At 58.1% G+C, this 21968-nt stretch overlaps 1 protein-coding gene across 7 annotated transcripts in view; it reads right to left on the reverse strand.

Moving 5' to 3' along the window:
• Nucleotides 1-2270: 2270 nt before the first annotated feature.
• C2CD2 (C2 calcium dependent domain containing 2) overlaps nt 2271-21968 on the reverse strand; it is a 55189-nt gene continuing 35491 nt past the window's right edge. For 2 of the 7 annotated variants that reach the window (XM_029938881.1, XM_029938880.1), the window contains exons 10-14: nt 21451-21625; nt 20256-20369; nt 18161-18288; nt 16029-16317; nt 4854-8584 (exon numbers count right to left, since the gene is read on the reverse strand). In XM_029938881.1, the coding sequence (XP_029794741.1) occupies nt 8316-8584; nt 16029-16317; nt 18161-18288; nt 20256-20369; nt 21451-21625 (975 nt within the window). In that variant the 3' untranslated portion in view covers nt 4854-8315. Of the gene's footprint in view, nt 2662-4853; nt 8585-13436; nt 13474-13633; nt 14477-16028; nt 16318-18160; nt 18289-20255; nt 20370-21450; nt 21626-21968 lie in introns of those variants that run through there. The other 5 variants (XM_029938879.1, XM_029938878.1, XM_029938884.1 and 2 more) reach the window with 4 other exon arrangements.

Here is a 21968-nt window from a genome sequence, read left to right on the forward strand (position 1 = left end):
AAAAAAAAAAAAAAAAAAAAAACAACCAAAAAAATCCCACGCTACAGAATGTTAGAAGGGTCTGGAGGGGTCTTTAGTCCCTGGGGCAAGGCAGTAAAACGGTCTCCTTCATTTCTGCTTGGCAGAAAGCTCCACTGATAAAGTCCAGGAAGGGATGAGCTGATGGAAAATGATTTGAAATTGATACCAGACAGGATTCATTTCCCTCATACACGGGAAGCTTCTAGGAATCAACAGGGAAAAGGTAAAGAACCCAATAGAAACATGGACAGTTCCCAGTAGAGGAAGTAGAATGGTGGGGGGAGGGGGGGGACCTGGCTGGCTCAGCTGGTTGAGCCTCCAGCTTCAGCTCAGGTCATGATCTCACAGTCCGTGAGTTCAAGCCCCCTGAGTAGGGCTCTGTGCTGACGGCTCAGAGCTTGAAGCCTGCTTTGGATTCTGTGTCTCCCTCTCTCTTTGCCCCTCCCCCACCAGTTCTCTCCCTCCCTCCCTCTCTCAAAAATAAACATTTAAAAAATTAAAAATAAAAGAAAGGACAGCGGCCCTTAGGCTTAAGCAAAGCTATTCAACCTGTACCACTGCAGGAGAAAAAAAGCAGAGTGGCTGCACAATGGTTTTTACCTGTTATATTAGCCAAGATCTGGGTTTTTTGAAGCTTAATAGGTTTATTTTGAAGACAGTGTAGAAAATGAGCTGTCTCCTCCTTTTCTGGGGGGAGAATAACTTGGTATTACACCCACGGGGACCCTTGGTTAACACGGAAGTGCTAAATGCATGGAGCCTTCGGCTCGCCAGGCAGTTCCACGAGCGGAGCTGTGCTCTGCAGCTAGACCCGCTGCTACGGACGGGTGTGTGTGAGCTCAGCGCTAAGTGAGGACCCAGCGAAAAGGCCTGGTGGGAGGGTGGAAGGCTGAGCTTGTGGACTGCTTGGGCTCCTGACTCCCTGTCTCTGCCCCTCCCTGACCATCTGAGGCGGTTTCCCGGTGTCACAGTGTCACATACTGTATGGCTGACCCTCAGCCTGCCGGCCACACCTTTCTTGATCACCTCCTCCACACCCTTCCCCTGCTCACACCTGCCCCGGCTGCAGGCAGGCTGCAGGATCCCAGCCTCCCTCCAGCCTTCCTCCAGCCTTCTGCTCCTCCATGACATCCTCAGGGCCTTGTGTGCGTTTTCTCTCTGTCTTGGGATGCTTTCCAGGGGCTTTCCGCCACCGTCTTTTCAGCATTCAGTTCTGCTCCATCCCTGAGCCTCAGACTGACCCCTGCAGCTACCTCGCACCCCTCTCCTACCCCTGCCCCTCTAGGGAGCTCATCGTTCTGAAATGCACAGCTCGGGTACCGGCATTCACGGGCAAGGGCAGGTGGTCTGCGACCCTGACGGTACAGCCGGGTGAAAGCCTGTAAAAGTGGGAGACCTGACCTGTCTGAAGCCATTTCCTGTGTCCGGTCCTTCAGCACAGGGCTGGGGGCCGTAGCTGCAAAGGTCATTGCGTCTTCAAAAGCATTCCCAGCGGGTTCAGTATATTCCTTCCATGAAAGCTGGAAATAATTCCTTTTAAGGCAGGATTATATCCAAAATTTTATTTTTTATTGTTTTTAAGTGTTTGTTTTTGAGAGAGACAGAGCGCAAGCGGCAGAGGGTCAGAGAGAGGAGGAGACACAGAATCGGAACGGGGCTCCAGGCTCTGAGCGGTCAGCACAGAGCCCGACGTGGGGCTCGAACCCACAGACTGTGAGATCATGACCTCAGTCAAAGTCGGAGGCTTAACCAAATGAGCCACCCAGGCGCCCCTATATGCAAAAATTTAAAATTTGTTTTTTAACCTTTTAAAAAAAACTTTGTTTCTGAGTGTCAAATTTTATTATTTTTTTAAATGTTTATTTATTTTGAGAGAGTGAGCAGGGAAGGAGGGGGAGAGAGAGAGAGAATCCCAAGCAGGCACCATGCTACCAGCTCAGGGCCTGACACATAGTTCAAACTCATGAAACTGTGAGATCATGACCTGAGCCAAAATCAAGAGTCAGACACTTGGGGCGCCTGAGTGGCTCAGTCGGTTCAGCATCCGGCTTCGGCTCAGGTCATGCTCTCGAAGTTCGTGGGTTTGAGCCTCGCATCGGGCTCTGTGCTGACAGCTAGCTCAGAGCCTGGAGCCTGCTTCAGATTCTGTGTCTCCCCCTCTCTCTGACCCTCCCCTGCTCGCACTGTCTCTATCTCTCAATAAATAAAAAATATTAAAAAAAGAAAAGATTAAAAAAAGAGTCAGACACTTAACTGACTGCGCCACCCAGGCGCTTCTTGAATTTTATTCTTAAGAACAAAAGCAATGCAGAAGGCTTGCCTGAACCCCAAGCAGAAAAAAAAGAAAAACCACCTAGAGATGTTCCTCGGGGCAGCGGGAGATCTGAACGTGGCCTCTGATACTGGGCGGTGGTGTCGCATCGACGTCCTATTTCCCGAGCATGACAGCTCACGCGGTGTGTGATGTGGCGGTGTCGTGGTGTCGTCCTCAGAAAACGCAGCCCGGAGGACTCAGGGCGCGGCCCGTCGTCTGTGAGCAGCGATCCATCGGCTCATCCCTGGGTGGCGGGAGGCAGAGGACAGACAGCAAGATGGGCGCGTCTAGTTGAGGCTCGGTGGGTTATTCCGTCGGTGTGACATCTTACCGGATGAGTCGGGGGAATTAAAAATAAGCAGAAGAACTTCCATTACCCTGAGTGGATTTTCCTAAGAGGCTGTTCCTGTGCAGCAGACACTAAGCTGTGGCGTTAAGGCGTACTCACGTGTGACCCTGCCCCGACACTGGCGGCCTCCCCCGGGCTAACAGCTCACCAGCCTCGTGTTTTGTTAGCTGACTCCTTTCGTCCCGGACTTTATAAAAATAAATATCCTGAGCCGCTTCTCTACACTACGCCTCGCTTTTCAATCTGGCCAAGTCTTGCTATCCAGATAGAGAAATCTAATCGCCAGGTAACTTGATTCCTGCCGTGCGCCAAGCACGGCACGTCCCTGCGCTGTATTCTCACCCGTGACGGGCGGCTGATGTGAGGCCGTCAGTCCTAGGTCCCGGCCTCTGGCACGCCGTAGCAGGGACTCCAGCCAGACAGCCTGGGCTCAGATTCTGTTTTCTGCCCCTCCTCCGCTGTGTAATCGCGGGCAAGTCTCCTAACCCGTCTGTGCCCCGTCTCCCAGTCTGCGAGGCTGAGGTGGCGCGTGACTCCCGGGGCCGCGGGAGGCCACGGCCGGCCCGCAGGGAGTGCTTGGGGCGCACGCTCACGGTCACTGTGATCCTGCGTCTTTGTGTGGCTTCCGTATAAAATACCGAGTAGCCTGAGGCCCCCCAGCATCCAGCTGGATACACGCTGATGTCAGTGGCCGGGCACGTGGCACACGCGGCCATGACGTGGCGGCTCGCACGGTGGGAGAGACGGCGTGGGGCCAGGCGAGCGGCGCTGCGTGTGCGGGCGTCGGTGCTTCGGGGGCGCCGTGGGGAGGGGCACTGGCGGGCAGCACTCTCAGGCACGGGCCCTGTCCTAGGTCATCCGTCCTGGCCTCTGCGGCGAGCAACTGCCTTTTCTTTTTTGTTTTTACGAACTATTTGCTGACCTGTGTTTTGGGCACCCTGTGTCTGTAGGAGGTGGCCAAGGTCACAAGAGCATGGTTTTGTCATAGCGGTCCCCGCCTTGGCGGCTCCGCCCCCTGACCCAGAGCCCTGGGCAGTGGGGCAGGACGGACATAAGCAGACGTCCCCCATGTGCTCGTGCTCATGATGTGCGCGCTGTCCTGGGCCTGGGGAGACGCGGCCCGCCCGGGAGCCAGCATTAGAGTTAGTGATCTGCGGTCACGTGATGGGGACTTGACGTGCCCTGTGCTCTGGGGCGTCCTTGATGGCCACAGCTACTCCATGGAGCAGGGGGGGCTTGGGTTCGGTCAGGTCTTCAGAATGGGGAGGGGCGCGTGCGGGGGGCGCGGGCTGCACATTCGCAGGTGGCCGACGTGGGCACAGCACGTGCCTTGAGGTGACCGGCAGGAGATCCGGTAAATCCAGGCAAGGCCGGCCTCCCAGCGAGCCCATCTGGCCCAGCGAGCACAGAAACGGCCATGGGCTCAGACCCCCAGACGTGGCCCTCCCCAGCAAGTCACACGGCTGCCGCCACCTGGCCACAACCAGAGCTGAGAATCTGAATCCAAGCCCCGGATCGGCTGGGGCTTCTGCAGAGGGAGACCGTTCCCCTCGAAGGCAAAGGTATCAGTCATCTGGGCCCCGACTCTGCACCCCCGGAGGGCCACCCTGGGAAGAGGCTGGGGTCTGTGCATCAGTTTCCCAAATGCTGCGGCACCTGGGCACAGCAGGGAAGGAGGGAAGGGACTGAGAACCCGACCGCCAGAAAGGAGCCAGATCCCTGTGGGGTTCGTGTGGGGTCCATCCATCGCCTGTGCCCGGCTCGGGCCCCGCCGTCCCGCCCCACACTGGTGTGACACAGTCTCTATGCTGAGCCCAGGCAGGAGCCTGCCCCACAGGATCAAGGACAGGCCTCCGCTGGGGCAGGCGAGGACCAGGAGCTGAGGGATGGTTGCAAGCCTGCCCCCTAGAGGACAGTGTCCTCGAAGGGCTGCGGGGCATCCTGCAGTCACCTCCTGCCAGCTTCAGCCCCCCGGGGACCCAGGCCCAGCCCACCTTGAAGGGCGGCACCCAAAATCTGCCAAGAACAAAGCAAGCGGCAGTGGCAGCGAGCAAGGGCCTGCATCTCCACTCGTGCATCCGGCCGTGACGGGCGTGCGCGCAGATGGCTGAACCCCCAATGGAAGGCGATCCAGGACGGCCCGGGACGCAGCAGACACGACTCAGCCTGTTAGTGTTCCGTGTGCATGTTTATTTCGTTCAGAGACCGCTCGAGACCCAGCGACACCTTCCGCGGTTTGGTGCCAACAGCAAGTGACGCATCTCTAAAGTGCTCCGAGTGATACAGTAGATTCATCCCCACACTTGACCACTAAGCCAGACCCCGCCACATACCTGGAAAACCTTCCGTTTTATTTATTTAATTGTAGCTTTGATGTGACACTGGAGGTGAAAAACCACAAGCCTAAATTATAAGCTGCACATCGCCGAGCGGCTGGGCGCTGGGGGGCCGGGGGACCGGGCAGGCCGCTGTGCTCCGATGCCTCCTCGCACGTCTAACAGGAACGCTGAAGGAAAGGACCTGGATGTGACCCGAGTCTGCTCTGCAGGAGGCAGCAGTGCCAGTGTGTCCGTGCCACACGCTCTGGTGATCAGGCCTGAGCAGGTGTGCGGTGGCAGAGAGAGGCCATGGCATCCGGGTCTACGCCAGTGCGAGACCCGTTTCCCACCCAGCGGAAAGAAATGTTCAGGCTTGCGGTGACCGCTGGCTTGTGTCGTGGGGTGTCAAGACCACAAGACGAGAGACGGTTACCCAGAAGACCCCCACACACAGCTGGTGGCAGCAGTGGGAATTAATCTGTCCCTTCTGCCCCAGAAGAGAATCTGCCAGCTCCAGCTCTCTCCAGTAAAACCAATCGGAAATCGAGACAGGCCCCCAGTGTGTGGCTGGCGGGCAGTGGCCGGACAGGTGGCCATCGGGAGGAATCAAGGGCTGGCTTTCCCACTTAACCTTGAGGCTCGGTTTATATAAAGTGCTCTGTCTCAACCTTCTTCCTCACAGCGGGTTTTCAGCTGGGACACTGAGATCGCTGCTTCTCTTATTGCTACATTAATAACGCGCGCGCGCGCACACACACACACACACACACACACACTCTCACACTCAGGGCTTCCCTGTGAGCCTCTGCAAAGATCACGGGCACAGTCCTGAACCCCGGGCAGTGTGCCCAGCGCACCAGAACCAACGTGAGCATCTGGTTCCTGACGCGTAGATGACCCGTTCACAGCCCAGCATTGAGAAGAATGTCACGAAGACAGACAGACACAAAAGGCCTCCTGCCGCTGACGCCCAAGGGAAGGGAATAAGGTGCTTTCTGAACTGCTCTGTGTAGTACTCGTCTCGTGGCCGGACCCCGTGTTGACTTCACAACGCTCACGGTCACGTAAATCCCCACCCAGGAAAGCACAGGCCTGGGAAGCGGCCATGGACGAAGCGACCGCAGTATCAACAGGCCCGTTTTCACAGCACGGCCCTCACGCGCCCTTCCGCCCCACACTGCCACGACCCTGTCCTCTGTCACTTCGGGAAAGGCCCTCGGCTGGAGAAAACGTGTGTGCATCCTGAGGGGCCTCTGGACCTTGACGTGTGCCGGACAGACACACAGACACATGGGTCTCCGCACAGCACGCTCCCCGTCGCATGTGACGGTCCTGCTTCACTCCTGGGACAGAGGCAGCCCGCCTATCACCTGCCCGCGACCCGCAAGGGGCTTCAAGTCACCGGGAAGTGGAGAAACCAGAGCCTGCTTCACAAAAGTGAAATCGGTGAACAAAACCCTCGTGGGGTTGATCGGGGCTGGGGATGGCGGAGACGCTTCCTTTTCTTGGCGAGCTGAAAGCTCTTGAGTAAAGCTCTGATACCGTCACAGAGAATAAACTGAGCTGCAAAATCAAACAGAAAACTGTACTAAGAACTTCCGATCGGGGCCTGAAATTCTGACACTTGAGGCCTTCTTACGCGTAATCGTGAATGTCCCAAGCCCCGCCTTCCACACGAGGAGGAACAGTCCTTCCGACAGAACAAAGGGGCCTCTGCGCCCCGGAGCCGGGCAGAGGTTACCAGCCTGGGGGACTCGCCCGGGACCCACACGTCCCGAAGGCCACAAGGTGCTTTACGGTGAGGACCCGAACATTGTCTTAGGAACAGCAGATGGTGAAGAAAGCTGTTTTACAGTCATTTGATTAATTCCTGGGACACCGAGAGATTTTTTAAATGTGTATTTTTCAGTACAATTTTTATTGTAGTCTTCTAATCTCTCCCTCGAGAAAAAAGGGGGGGGTAAGTTTGATGATTTTGGTTTTCAAAATGGTTTCTGTTTGGCCGTGGCTCTTCCCCCTGAAGTACGAGTTTCAGGACGAACAAGAGTGTTTGTAGGAAGAGCTATCACACCCATGACAAAAGTCAAGGCTCCGCGATGGCCTTTTAAATCTTCTTGGAAGAAAGCTAGTCTTACTAAAGCATCAGAGCCTGTCACACGGACGACCTCGGCCCTAGCAAGCCTGTCCCCGCCGAGTGGCCACTCCAGGAGGCACGGGCCAGCGTGCAAGCCCGTGGACAGATGCGCAGGTGAGGAACGTGGCCTGAAGGGCACAGGGGGTGCGCACCTTGTGCGCCACATTTATCTGTTTTTCCCTGGAAATCAGAGCAAGCGCCCCGCCTCCCCCGCCGAACGCATCCAGCACTGTCCCCGGCCGGTCCTCAGAGCTCCCGGAACAGTGTGACGAACGTTTGGCTCATTTGTTCCTATTAAATGCATCCCTAAGACTCACACGTGACACCTCGAGAGCTTCTCTTTTGTCCCAGAAGTCCTTTGTTTCAACTACTGGCAACATTTGGCAAACTAACCCTGGCCCAAAGGAAAGCAAGCCTGCGTGGGGCACTGCCCCCGACTTCATTCCAGAGGTCCCTCCCCGCGCTGTTTAACAAGTACCCAGCAGGGGAGCGAGGTGGTGGGAAAAAAGCCACCTGCTGACTACGCCATGGGTATTCTGGGCCCTTTTGAAACCACAGAGGAGACTGGGAAAAGCTCATGGGAGTTTACAGGTCGCCCACTAGCAACGGAAACATACAGGAGTGCTCAAGGTCATGTGCATGGGATAGATCTAGTGTTTGTATACTTTTCAAGTTATATGGCTACTATCAAAGGCAACTATGTTTCTACCTTTGTCACAGTGTCTCCAATACCTCGATTTCTCTATTGACCCCAAAACCCACCTCGTCCCGCCTCTCCGCACCCAAGGCCAGCCGCGCTGTGCTCCTCTGAGCAGCCAGTCAGGAGAGGTGACCCGTCTGTTCCATTCACAGTGACAGCAGACGCGGTCCAGGCACAGACCCAAGAGAATACATGTTGGAGCACAGAGTGGGGGAGATGAGAGTCCCCTCAAACCGGCCCTGTCCCTGTCCATTACAGGATGTTCTCTAGTTCCTAATGCAAATCGTCTAAATATTTAACTTCAGTTCTGGGCACGGCCCGTGTGGCAGTGCCTTCAGGTCCGCTTTGGCATCTGATGGCAAGTCGGACTTCACGACTTTTCTCTGGGCAAAGCCCCTGGAGACCCAGCCTTGACAGGATGGCATAGGCGGGGGCGGCCAGCTGATGGCTCCAGGCACTCTCCTCCGTCCCGGGGGTGGCTAGGCGGGCATGCGTCGGCCGGCATCCTGGTGGGGCAGGGGGAGGCCGCCGGCCACAGGGTCCAGCGGGGCCCCGTTCATGGCGCTCTTGCTCCCATGCCTGGACCGTAGTTTCCTGTTCAGGATCCTGGTGAGCGTGGCCCCCTTCCTCCGGGCCCCCTCCGGCTGCTGCAGGAACACGAGGTCGTTGTGCGACTGGCTCATGCCAGGGTCCTTCTGGGGGTGCCGCCGGCGAAAGAACAGCTTCGCGCCTTTCCGCAGAATCCCTCCTGCAAGAGGAACGTAGGGGGCGGTCAGGCGGGCTGCGGATGAAACCCCAGGGCCACTAATCCCAATGGAAAAGAAAAGCAAGGAAGTTTGAACTGCTCTGATCAGCAGTTTCGTCCGTGAGCTGTCACTTATCTACACAGGGGAGAAACAGCCAGAATCTGGCCTGGACAACACACCAGTTTTCGGGATGGAAAGACTGCGGGGCTCTCTCGGTGAAGCATCCAACTCTGGGTTTCAGCTCAGGTCATGATCTCATGGTTTGTGAGTTCAAGCCCCGAGCTGGCTCTGTGCCGACAGCCCCTCCTCTGCGCGTGCTAATGCAGATCTCTCTTTCAAAATTAATAAGTAAATTTTATTTAAAAAAAAAAAAGACTGAGCCGAGAGCAGAGACATCCATCACCAACTTGCTAGTCAAAGCAGACTGCTGAGGCTGTCCCTACCTCGGGTCCCCAGCCGCTCACTCTCCTGCCCTAGGGAAGCTGTAAATGGTGAAAAAGTTCTGTGCCCCCGAAAAGAGGACCACGCTACTGAACGTCCGTGAGAACGATGGTATGCACTTTTTTAGGAAGGTTAACATCTCCTCCTGCAGGGAGTACGATGTCTTGTAACTGCAGACACGCTGCCGTGAGATGTCTGTCGCTGGCTTGTTTCTGACTCGCAAGACCTCGACTTTGTGCAGCTCCACCCGTGTGTGCAGGAGGTCAGGTGGTGGGACACAAGCTAGAAGAACCACAGCGGGACTTCAATAGCAATGACTGTTTAAAGACCAATTCGAGGGGCGCCCTGGGGCTCAGTCAGTGGGCGTCCGACTTCGGCTCAGGTCCTGGTCTCGCGGTTTGTGGGTTCGAGCCCCCTGCGTTGGGCTCTGTGCTGACAGCTCAGAGCCTGAGCCTCCTTCGGATTCTGTGTCTCCCTCTCTCTCTGCCCCTCCCCTGCTCATGCTCTGTCTCTCAATAATAAATTTGTTAAAAAAAAAAAAAACCATTAATAAAATAAAGACCCAATTGGAGCTTGCGTAGCAGTAGGGGCCAGAACCCCTGCACAAAGCCCCCTCAGCGTGCTGCTGGCCGGGGCCCCCCAGCCAGCCTGGGGAGCCCCTCCATCTGCGTGTGGGTGTGGAGGGCCCCAACAGCAGAACTGGAGGAGGAGCCTTGTGGCTACTCCGCAGGTGATTTTCATTACAGAGCCTGCAAATTCATCGGCAGCCGCGACGCACACTGTGGGCCGTCGGGTCTCCTAGGAGGGGACCCCGGAGAGCATCTGCTTGTTCTCTAGCCGAAAATGCAGGCAGATGGTGGAGCCTGGCCCCGCCCCGTCCGGGGACCATGCAGCTGGCCCATGACCTTCAGACGCCACTCACTGGACCTGGAGCCAAGGGAGCACCTCCCGTGTGCTGGTCCAGGCTCAGCAATGGAAGAAAGCTCGAGAGCCCCATGGTATAGGCTGAATGTCATGTGGTCAGAGCTGCCAGAAAGATCTTTTCTTTTCTTTCCTTTTTTTTCCTTTTTTCACTTTCTCTTGGGACATCGTCAAACAGCCTGCTGCAAATCAGGATGCTATGTCTCTGCGACTGTCTGAGGACAGGCTGTGTTTCCAGGACATCGGGGAGGGGCCGCTGCAGGGGGAGGGGGCGCAGACCTGTCAGTGGCTCTGCTCTTGCCACAAGCCTGTTCTGCTGCATCCGGGGGCCACGAATATCCATCCCCAGAGCGTCAGACCCCCGCAAGATGCAGCGTGGCATGAGAAGTCGCCCGTCAGGGTGTTTTAACACCAGTCACCGCCTCCAACTGGCTTGGAGGCTGGAGCCCTGGCACGGTGACAGAGCCAGCCTCGGGGGTCACCAGGGTCTCGGGGGCCGAGGAAGTGTTTCTGATACAGACACCTGCTCTAGGGTAAGGGTGGGCTCCCCCCGGAACAGAGGAGGGGAGGCGGGATCCATTCTGTTAGCTTGGAGTGCTCTAACCCCACGCCCCCGGCCGCCCCAGGGGGAGGGAAGCCTGAGGGGGGCACAGAAGCCCCCGGGAAGCCCCGGGGACCTGGGAGCCACAGTAACACGTGCTGTCCTGTAGGGCCGGGATCTTAGCCCATTGTAGGTGTCCCCGCCCTGGAATTCGGTCAGGGGAGGGGGCCAAGGTCTGAGGTGTGAGCAGGGGTGCGGTTAGGGTGGGATCATGTCCCTCCAAAATTCCTGGGTTGCGGTCCTCAGAACGTGACCTTATTTAACAGATGGGGTCCTTACACGGGTGGGTAATCCACAGCGCATTAGGGCAGGCACTCCAGCAGGTGACTGGGCCCTACAGAAGGAAAACGTGGACGTGGGCATGCCCACGGGGAGAGTGCCAGGTGGGGGCAGGACTGGGATGACGCTTCGATAAGCCAAGGAAGGTCAGAGACCCCAGAAGCCGGGGGAGAGCATCCTCGCCCACAGCGGGAACCAGCCCTGCCCACATCTCGACCTTGGACTCGGCCTCCACAGCCAGGGGGACCACCCATTTCTGAGCAGGAGGGGCGGGAGGGGCCAGCCCACCCTGCAGGGTGCAGCATCTGGTCCTTCTGAAGCCAGGGCTTTCGCAGGGGAGCCTGAGCAGGGGAGAGGCAAGAGGAGGGAGGGAGTCTACACGTTGACAAGTGATCCCTTTAACAGGTTTAAATGCGACTGCGCTTGAAGTAACTACAGTGCAAATTCTTGCCTTGTGAGGGCGACATGTCAGGGACCCCAAGCTGGGGATCAATGGGAAAAGCACAAAGATGTGTGTGCGGTAGTTACTCTGAACAGTCCCGCCGGCGGCTATCCGTCCCCAGAGCCAAGGTCTGCACCTGTGCATCCCAGGATGGGGGCCCATGACGGGGTGTTTGCTGTCCGTCCAGCCCCCGCGAGCCCTCGGAAGGGGGCCGCCGCTGCAGTAATTAGGACCGGTCAGTGTCAACACCAGAACCAGATGCAGTCCTGTGTCACCTGGTGCATGCCCTCCGAGAGTCACTCAAGGGACTCAGCAAGCTTGTGTTCCCTAACTTGATGGGACTTGTCACCGCTTATGAGGACAATACCTCCTTCTTGGATGGGAGGGCCATGTAAAAGGAGGGACTGAGGTTTGCAAATCTATAGGCTGGAGCCCTGCTTCTGTGCCCCAGAGGCCTCTGAGAGAGATCTCCCCAGAGGTGAGGGGCTCTGCCCCCCTAACGTGGGCCCTTGGGCAGAAGGCCTGTGTTCCCACGCCTGGCTCCTCTGTGCCCCTGAGGGTGGTGTCTGAGCTGGCAGGGGGCGGGTCACACCCTCAGGGAGTGGCCAGCAGGTGTGTGGTAAAGGGGCGTCCGTGGCCGGTCACCAGGGGGGCCTCCGGAGAGTGACATAGGTCTCAGCTCCCAGGGGTCACAGAGCACCGCCCTGCGCTGCAGCACGGGCGAGGACAGGCTCTCCGGGTCAACATGCGCCTCTCGGGGCATGCCGGTAGCCGTGCAGGACCGGACAGGTGACTGACACTCGGCCGAGACGGGGAGCGTCACCAGCATAGATGGCGATCATTCTGTCTGCATTTCTAAATAAAAACGTCCAAGCCTGTTTAAACTTGGGCGCAAATCACAGTTCCCTCTGGGATAAATAATGACGGAAGCACAAGGCCACGCCTGTGACCCCCTCCCCCCCACGGTGGCCTGAGGGTCCCAGGGCAGACAGGCCAGCCGTCTCCCGTCCGCTGAAGCTCTCTCGACTCACCGTGGCCGTGCCACTCACCGTGTCTTCTGGATCAAGCTGGCCAGTGTGCCCAGCGATTCAGTCAGACCCTCATCTGCTACGTGAATGCATCCGGCACACACCTGCATCCAGTTATCCCGGACTAGGTCACCCGCACCCTGTGGCCGGGCCTCCTGCAATCAGCTGAATGCCGTGAGAGCCAACAGCAAAGGGCTCTGGGAGGAGAAACAGCCTGGCCCTCAGATTTCCGACTCTCAGATCCCATAATCCCGCGAGTTCCTTGAAGTGTAGAACCTGTCGGTCCCCTTTCTCTAGAGAGCTCTGGCTAAGACAATACCCAGTAGTTTGGCACGTCACACTTGCCTTTGGGCCCCCAGAACCTGTCCCCTCTGCTGATGGGAAAGGTCACCTCACCCAAGCAGGAGAACTGGACAAGTGTGGAGTTCACAAACCCCCTTATTCCAGACTCGCTCGGCCACACCACAGGGCGAGAGGCAAGACTCAGCCCTGACCCACACAGCCCTCACCCACACTCTGAAGATCCCTCCAGGATAAAATCGGGAGAGAAGTTATTATGTGCAGTTTGAAACAAATAGCCAAAATGTTAAATGGGAGACAGAGAGGAGAAAACAGAAATCCTTCCCTGGTTCTAACAAGGTTAAAAAAATTCACAAAAACGCTGAAAAATAAATAGGAAAAAATTTGAAAACGATTCTAAATGATAGCTTTAGTAGGGCGGACACTTGCAAAGCGATGCTTGTCGGCACCGCCCCGCCCCCTGGAGAACCCATCTCGAGATCGGACAGGAACGCGGTGACCAAGTCCCCTGACACGCTGTAGTTTGCCGCCCAAAGAACAGCTGCCGAATCCGAGTTAAACCCCAGAGGGTCCGTTTACGAGCGACTCCTTGTTAGAACCAGAGCTCCGCTCGGGAAGGTGTGGACCCAGCATCTCAGCGCCCACGCCCTGCCCGCGTGAGCGGCTGTGCTCACCCAGCCGGGGCACTAAGACCGAGGCAGCTGGGCAGGCGCGCTGGGAGGGGGCCGGGAAAGGAAAGGAAGGGCAGGGGGTCAGCTTCCTGCGGTTACAAAATACGCTATTCTCCTGGCAAAGCTGCCCTTAACTCTTAAAAACATATATATAAAACAAAAATAACTTACTGTGCAGGCAGTTAATTCTGGCTGGCACAGCGATCCTCTTAAGTTAAAGAGAGTGAGCAGAGGTGCCGAGAGGCGGAGTCAGAGGTCAAAAGAAAAGTGCGCGGGAGCAAAACAAGAATGACAGACAGTGAGTTCCGAGGCATTGGCCCCACGTGCGCGGACACTACCGGGCAGGACAAAAGTCTGGGCGCTCGGGGTTCTTGTTTTTTGGGGTTTTTTGTTTTTTATTTTCTAACACCTGTCCAAGACTCCATCGACACTTTTGTTGAAACAAATGATATAACGTTTACCATCGCGACCATCTCTGAACAGATAGTCACGTTAAGTAAATTCACATCCTGCCACGCAGCCGCGTCGACACCGTTAGGCTAAAATATAAACCCACACGTGGGGACAAACTGGCTGCAACCTCACGATATGGACCCTTCCAACCCGCGGAAGTCCGGAATTCTAACTACACGGTGGTCTTGGAAATCGGTGCAGATCCACACAGGCGCCCCTCAGGCCAGAAAATAACCTTCAGTTATTTCATTCAGAAATGAGAGGACACCCCGCAGAGCCACCCCCTAGATCCCCAGGATTGAAAAATGTCTGGTGCGACACAAAATCTGTTTGCCCTCAGAACGCATAGCTGTCCAACATCCCATAGAGACGCTGTGTCCGCGTCGCTCAGAAAACACTGGAATAAAAGCAAGTGTGAAAGCCCCCGGCGCTCCTGGTGGGGGCGGCGGCAACCGGAGCATCAGCGTGTCCCTGGGGCCGGGCCTCGGGGGGTGCAGAGCGCATCTGGGGGGGCCCCGGCACACCTGTTGGCACCGAGGCCCCCGAGAGTGCCCTTGAGGGGTGCCATCGCCTGGCCAGTGCTGGGCAGGGAGAAGGACAGCCACGGATGGGATCCCATGGGAAAGCACCCTCCGGAGGGAAAAGCAGAGGAAGGAGGAAGCGAGGGATGTGGGAAGGGTGGTGTCTAATGGACTCGGGGTCAGCGAGGCGTGGCCTTCCAGGGTTGACGCAGGAGGGCTCACCGGGCGGTCGGGGCTCTGTGAGAAGAGGCAGCATCAGGAGAAGGAAGGGCGTGCCCCACCCTGCACCCCTTTGCTGCTCCACCCAGCACTCGCGACCTCCCCTTGGCCGTGCTGGCCCCAAGAGCCGGCCAGAGGGGTGTGTGTGTGTGCCCTGCAGACCGATAGCCAGGCCACCTCTACTGTAACCTGGGCAGTGCCTTCTGAAGGGGACCAAGGGCGCCACCAGGGGTCAGCGCAGGCCACCCCGACTCGGAGCCGTGGGAAGTTGGCCTGGAAATCCCACCCTCCTTCCCTCTCTCCTTCTCCTAACCTCCAGCTGCGTGCATGTGTGCCCACCCTGCTCCAGCAAGCAGGGACTCATGGGGACGGGAAGCAGGGGCTCATGGGGACATGTGAGAAGTAGACGGGAGCAAGCTGGCCTGGGACCAACGCAGATGCCTCCAGCTGGGTTCTCAGCCTCGACAGCACGGACACAGGGTCGCGCACCACCACGTGGCGGCCATGCTGCACCCCACAGGGCTCTGAGCTGCACCCCGCCTGCCGCCTGCAGCACCCCACTCCCAGATGTCTCAGGACACTTGCCAGTGTTCCCTGGTGGGGGCGGGGGTCACAACCACCGGGTCTGAGAACCACTGGTCCCGGCAGCAAGAACTGGGAACGGGGGCGGCGACAGCAGGAGACAGCCACAGAGCAGCTCACCAAGGTCCCCGACCCCAGGCGTGACCGGGATCTCCTAACGGCTGCATTCTCCATGGCGCGGGGACTTGGCACTGAGGTGCACCCACGACTCCCAGCTCCAATCGAGCACCTGCATTTTGCCTCCCATCCTGCCCCGGGGGTCCCCCTCCCCGCCCGGGAGGTGGACACACCTCTATGTGTGGGCAGAGGAGGAGCTGAGCGCAGGCGGCTTGGCACCTCGCATCGAGACCTGACCTCAAGCCCGCGGACTGTATTCGCTCAGAGAGGACCCTCAGGTCACTAACATGCCGTGGCGCTAAGTAAAACCGCACACACTGAAGAAGTGTGCAAACAGAGGCACCGATTTAGCGCTGGTGGAAAACAACAGATTATTCTCGGGATGCGGTCGGCTCCTCAGCACCACACACACGTTAGGTCGAAGGGTTCGTTTTTCTGGGCTTTTCCTCTCCCCCTGGGCCCTAGCAGGTCCGAGTAGTGAGGTCTGCTGTGGTTTTCGTGAGGGGAAGAACTTGAGACACAACGAACAGGTGCCTATCTCTGCCGGCTTTGTGCCGAGTCTCTTTGGCCCCATGGTGGGATATGACCCCCTCTAAATGCTCTAGACACTTCTATTGGGGGGGTGCCTCTAGGCATGGCCACAAGCTGTTTCCACCCCCCCCCGAGGCGGAGAGATGGAAGGATTCTGAAGGTGGCCCCCCAGAGGCTCAGATGGGGCCCCAAGCTCCCGCACAGGCCTGCTCCCAGGAGAGGGTGCTGCAGAGCAGGTGGGAAGGAAAGCAGGTGACGGGACCAGAAAGTTAGCTCAGAAACTGGCAGGAGAGGAGAGCCGGCGGGAGGCGCGGGCGGCGGGGGCTGTGGCCGCGGGTACCTTTATGCTTCTTGGCGGCGCCCGGCTCCGAGACGCTCAGCGAGCTCTCCGACAGCTCGTCCCCCTCGAGCCCCAGCGGGGCCTGTGGCTCCGGGTCCAGGTCCCAGGAGCCAAGCTCGCTCTCCTGGGGCTCCGGGGCCAGCGGGGCAGGGGAGGGGGCCTCTTCCTCCGGCAGGGCAGACCCGGCGGCCGCCCCCGCGGGGGACAGGGTGTGCTCCTGGCCGGTGCTGTCCGTGGAGGCCGTGTAGTCCAGCATGAGGGCAGCGGCACTGTCCTGAGATAGGGAGGTCTGTCCCGGGACAAGAGAAAAGAGTCAGCATGAGGATGACAGCCAGGACACGCGGAAGGAGGGGTGGGCCTGGAAAGCCCGCAAACCTCGGTCCAACGTGCGGGCGCGAGTCCAAGTGTCAGAGACGCCCACAGCTTGCTTCCCAAGGGGGCAGCTGGGGTTTGAAGGCACTGAAGTGCAGTGAGCGCGGGTCTCTGCTCCCAGCAGAGGGGCGGTCCCCCGGCGCGAGGGGTGGCCTGGGCTCACGCGTGGGGGTGTCGAGGAAGCACAGGCCCTTGCCCTGCTAAGTGGGGGCCAGCACAGTGAGGGGGTCACGGGACACGGGTTACAGGTTCCATCCGTCTTTTAACACTTGACCTACAGGAGTTTGTTTTCTGCCGGCAGAAATTACTCCGCACGCATGCCGCAGCCTCGGAATTCGGGGTGCTATGCTAAGCTACATGGCTGGGTGGCTGCAGGGTGGGAAGGTGGTGGCAAGGGGCCTGGGGCTCCCTGGGGCCGCCATCCACGGGGAGGCCCCTGCCTGACAACCACACTCTGGGGGCTGCGTGCCGGCTCGCGGCACGCCCACAGACTCAAGATGAGCCAGTCCGAGCATCTGTAAAACTCCTTCACTGCAGTGGGGTGCATGTATTAAATGGGCAGATCCATCGGCTCCTAAAGAGCCCATAGGAAGCCTAGAGGACATGGTCAGGAGACGGTTAGGTCTTTCACATCCGTCCAGGACTAAGAAGAATGCAGCCTTTGAGCCTCAGCCCTTCTGGGTGTGCCATCGTCCCCTGCTGGCTGCAGCCGGAAGTGCACGCAGGAAGCCCAGAGACACCCCCTGGTGCCTGGTGCCCGGGGGGCCAGTGCTCAAGGCTGCCGCTGGCCGTGCCAGCTGGGAGGTGGGTATTGGCCACCGGGGCCCAGAGTGCAATGGCAACACTGGTGACCCACCTCTGACATCTCCCATGACCCACTTCAGCGGGACCCGTAGACCCTCCAAGTACCATCCTCCTTCTGCTTCCAGAGCCTCCTTCCTCACCCGCCATAACCACCTCGTTTCCCGACCACCCCCCATCGCCCACATTCCCCCCGTTCATTCTGAGATGTGAAACACGAGGAGGGGACTGTGGCGTGGCCCCTGCCCTGAGGGACTGGCCTGCTTGGCATGAGGCAGGGACGGCCCCACGCCAGTGTCGCAGAGCAGAAGGAAGGGCGAGGAAACCGGGGCGTGCTTAAACACTGCGCATCTCTCCGCTTGCAAAAGGCAGAAACGCTCATTGCAACAAAACTTACAGGGGGTGAAAACATGGAACGTGGAAAGTGAGTTCTCCACCGTCGACCGGCGAGGGGGAAGGGGAAGGCTCGGTGCCAAAGGGGAGTCTTACATCATGTTAGTGTCTCTCTTTCAATAATTTTTCTTCCCGTGATTCACTAACCCCTCCCCAACCAAAGCTGCCTGGGTCAGAAACCTTCAGGCTCCCTCCTAAACGGGATATGCTGCGTAAACAAGATGCCCTGAATGACCACTCGCTCCATTGGTAGGAGAACCTGCCATTTGCAGGGAACTTTCCAGACATCGTCAAGAGCTCGGGCTACCTCCCACAAGGAGGCAGCCAGCCCACCACAGACACGACCCTGGGGTGCATGGCCACACCCTGGGGACACCCCCCCATATGATAGGGGCAATCCCGGGGCACTGGCCACACCCTAGAGATCCCCGGTATAATAGGGGCAATCCCAGGGCACGTGGCCACACCCTGGAGATCCCTGGTATAATAGAAGTGAGGGGGGGTGACCACACCCTGGAGATCCCCAGTATGATAGGGGGACCCCGGGGCGGGGCGCATGGCCGCACCTTGGAGATCCCCGATATGATGATGGTGCTCTTCTTCCGCGGAGACTTGACCCTCAGCTTTGAGGACTCGCTGAGCTGGCGGATGGCAACTTCGGCCACGGGGTCCGAGCCGTTCAGCACCAGGAGCTCTGCGGGAGGGGAGGTGGCACTGAGTGCGGCGCACACACACACGCCTCTGGGGACATATGGCCCCCCCAGCAGAGGCCAGGAACTATCTTCTGGAGAGGGCTGAGCCTAACTGCTTTCAGGTTTCTGCACTGGGCCGCGTGAACGCAGCCGGAGCCCACGTGCACGTGCACGTGCCAGGCTGGCTGGATGCCATGCATGAGCAGAACCAGGGCCAGATTTGGCTCACAGGCCACCCTCGGTCAACGGCTGCCTCTGGAAGCTTCCGGGTACTCACTGATGCAGGCTTACTCAGATTTCTGCATTTTCTTACATGCCCCTCACACCTCCACAGAGTTGAAAACCACAGCTTAAGCAGGTAGACTAAAAAACAATAAAAACCTCTAACCTTGTAGGAGATTTTGAACTTCGGAAGGCAAGGAACTCACCCCTCATCCCTCCTGAGAGGGACAGCACGTAGCGTTCACGTTAGCCAGCTCCCCAGGGCACCTCCTTCCTGTGGTTACTACCAACCCCACAACCGGCCGACGTCTGAGGGATGCCTAGCACCCAGCAGGTGCCATGCAAAGGGCTCTGGGGGCATTGTTTCATATGCCATCCCGCAAGCCCTAGGAGGCAGGTGGCTTTCTTTTTTTTTCCCTATTCGAGACCCGGGGGACCGTCAGGGAGCCAGGAGGTGGCAGAGCCAAGCAGCTCAGCTGGGTCCCTGACGCAGAGCAGGAATCTGCACCTTCACTGACGCAGCTCCCATTAAGGCAGAGTTTAAACAAGGAGGCTGTTATAGGGGTGGGATGGCAAGAGGACCATCTCCCATCTCGGTTTCCGCCGTGGCCTGAGGACAACAGATGCGTCCTTCCCAGAGGAAGAGGCAAAGAGCCAACGGGGCCAAGAACTGCCTGGCACCGACCCACAGTGAGAAGAGTGAGGGTCACAAGAAGGGTCTGGCGAGGAATCCCCCAGGAGAGCGCCCCACTGCACTGCCCACCTCCTCCGCCAAGCCCGGAGGCTCTGAGCTGTCCTCCGAGTCCCCATCAAAGTGCCAGGTGAGCCTGAGAAAGTGCCCACGGCACCTGCGGCACCGGGAGCCCCGCTGGGGGCCGCTCCGCTGCCCCCGGACCAGACGAGGAAGCCACCACGGGAGCGGCAGCCCAGGATCCCTGCACAGGCGAGGGTGCCCCGTGGTCAGTGGGCTGCTGCCAGGGGCAGGAAGAGGGGCATCGGGAGCAGCCAGCGCAGGAGGGACACCGCCCGCTGCGAGGAAGCTGCAGCTGAGGGAACCCAGCAGTTTCCAGAGGGCCACGGACACCCCCGCAGGGACAGAGGCTGACGGAATACGGAGAGCTTCCGGCCCCTCCTCGCCGCCTGCTCCCAGCCTTGACCTCGGCGAGATCAGCCACAGGACTCAGGGAACAGGAGGAGGTGCCCGCCTGCCCCTTCGCTGACAGCAGGTCACACTTGAACGAAGGGAGCAAACCCAATGCCCACATTCAGATGGCACTCCGATTTAGGGAGACGGTTAAACTCATCTCTCTGAAGACGCTCATTACCTGAAAGTGGCCACAAAAACGGAAAATTTGCAGGCAGTGCTCTAGGGGAAAGCACTTCTAAGAAGCAGCTCTTCGGGGACAGTGGGAGACAAAAACAACTCCACATTCACACTGATACCTCTGTGCCCTGCTTATCTTACGATATTCACAGCACGGGTTCACTGAGCACCAGAAAAACCATGCGCGAAAATTTTATAAGCTAGGTTTTTATGTTTATTTTGTTAAAGCATCTGCTAAAAGTTAATGCCACTCCGGGTCTTTGGCTGGCTTCCCCTCCCCCTTTCTCCTTCTAGTTTGTCTCTAGTTACTGGAAAAAGCTCCTCCCAAACTCCAGAAAGGAAATGCTGACCTCGGGGGCAGATGTGACAGGCTCAGGAAAGAGCCCAGGAGGGAGGGAACCGTGGGGAGCATGCACCGGTTACCTGTGTCCGAAGAAGAGAACGTCTTACTGACGGGAGCGCCGTGGCAGGAGATGGCTTGGACAGAGATGTCCTTCTCGATGACCTTCACCTTGACAGGTGTCCTCACAGGAGACTCTGCCAGGGGAACATCTGGATCATAACAGGGCCCCCAAACCCATCTGAACCCACAGTTCCCAGAAAGTGAAATCCCATCTCTCTCGCCAGCGCCGTCCAGGAGGCTGGAAACGGCCAGGGCCAACCTTGTTTCACGATCTCATTCTTCATTCGTGGGGGAGGGGGAGAGGGCGGCGGGAGGGAGAACCCAGATTTCAATAAAATTTCAGAAATTAAGCCAGAGTTTCACTTTCTGTTTTGTATTCAAGAAGGGGGCCAGGCAGCCTATTCTGGGAAGATAACAGGTGTGCAAAGCAGACGCACAGCCTGAATAAAAGTAAGTCACACACACAGACAGAGGTCCCCACGGCAGAGGCTGCGGGGACAGGTGCAGAATCCACCTGGATCTATAATGACTGCACGTCAAGACTTCGAAAAAATGATTTTCAGGGCACCTGGGGGGCTCGGCTGGTGAAGCGTCCAACTCTTGGTTTCGGCTCAGGTCATGATCTCATGGGTATTGAGTTCAAGCCCTGCATCGGGCTCTGTGCTGAGTGCAGAGCCTGCTTGGGATTCTCTCTCTCTCCCTCTCTCTGTCTCTCCCCTGCTTGTGCTGCCTCTTACAACTGATGGCTCCATCAGTTAAGTGTCAGATTCTCGGTTTCGGCTCAGGTTATGAGCTCACACACAGTTCGTGGGTTCGAGCCCCGCATCAGGCTCTGCTGGGCATGGAGTATACTTTTTATTTTTTAATGTTTCTTTATTTTTGAGAGACAGACAGACAGACAGAGCGTGAGCGGGGGAGGAGCAGAGAGAGAGGGAGACACAGAATCTGAAGCAGCTCCAGCCTCCATGCTGTCAGCACAGGGCCTGCTTGGGGCTCTCTCCCTCCTCTCTGTCTGCTTCTCGCCCACGCATATGCACACGCTCTCTCTCTACCGAAAAATAAATGGTACACTTAAAAAAAATGCTAAGCAGAAGTCCTGCCGATCCCCCCCTCTCTCCACGCCATGAGAGCATCTTAATCGCGTCCCCTGCAATCCCCCGCCGGCCATAGGGACAAGACCGCCGTGGGCAGCATGGTGACGGCCGGCACTCTCACCAGAGCTCAGCGGGGACGCCCTCCCCGTGTCAAAGCGAGGCTTGGTTTTCACGGCAGTGACAGTCGTGACCACGGTCCCACATGGCATCACCGTGCGGTCTTTTTCCACCTTCGCGGCCGGCACGGGCGGGGGAGCCTGCCAGGATTTCACTTCGCCGGGCTCTATGTAAGAAAACTGCAGAGAGCGCAGGTCACAGGCTTCCCACGACGCCACGCCTCTGCCCTCCCCCACGAGGGTCACGGAGTCTCAGGACCCGCTCTCCACTAAGCCGGGCTCCCAGAACCCGCAGAGGGCGGGGCTCCCGGAACCGGCAGGGGCGGGGCTCCCCAGAACTAGCAAGGACGGCAAGATCCCGCGGTGAACCCACCCGCTCGACGTGTAACTACAGGAACAAAGGCTGCATAACTGGAGGAGACCAAGTGGCCCTTTCTGGGGCCGGCACACATGACACGGCGCCGTGGGCCGCTATCCACGTGGCAGACTCGAGCGGACCGTGGGCAGGACTGGCCCGGTCAAG

This window comes from Suricata suricatta, chromosome 5, assembly GCF_006229205.1.
Source record: "Suricata suricatta isolate VVHF042 chromosome 5, meerkat_22Aug2017_6uvM2_HiC, whole genome shotgun sequence".
Classification (NCBI taxonomy): domain Eukaryota; kingdom Metazoa; phylum Chordata; class Mammalia; order Carnivora; family Herpestidae; genus Suricata; species Suricata suricatta.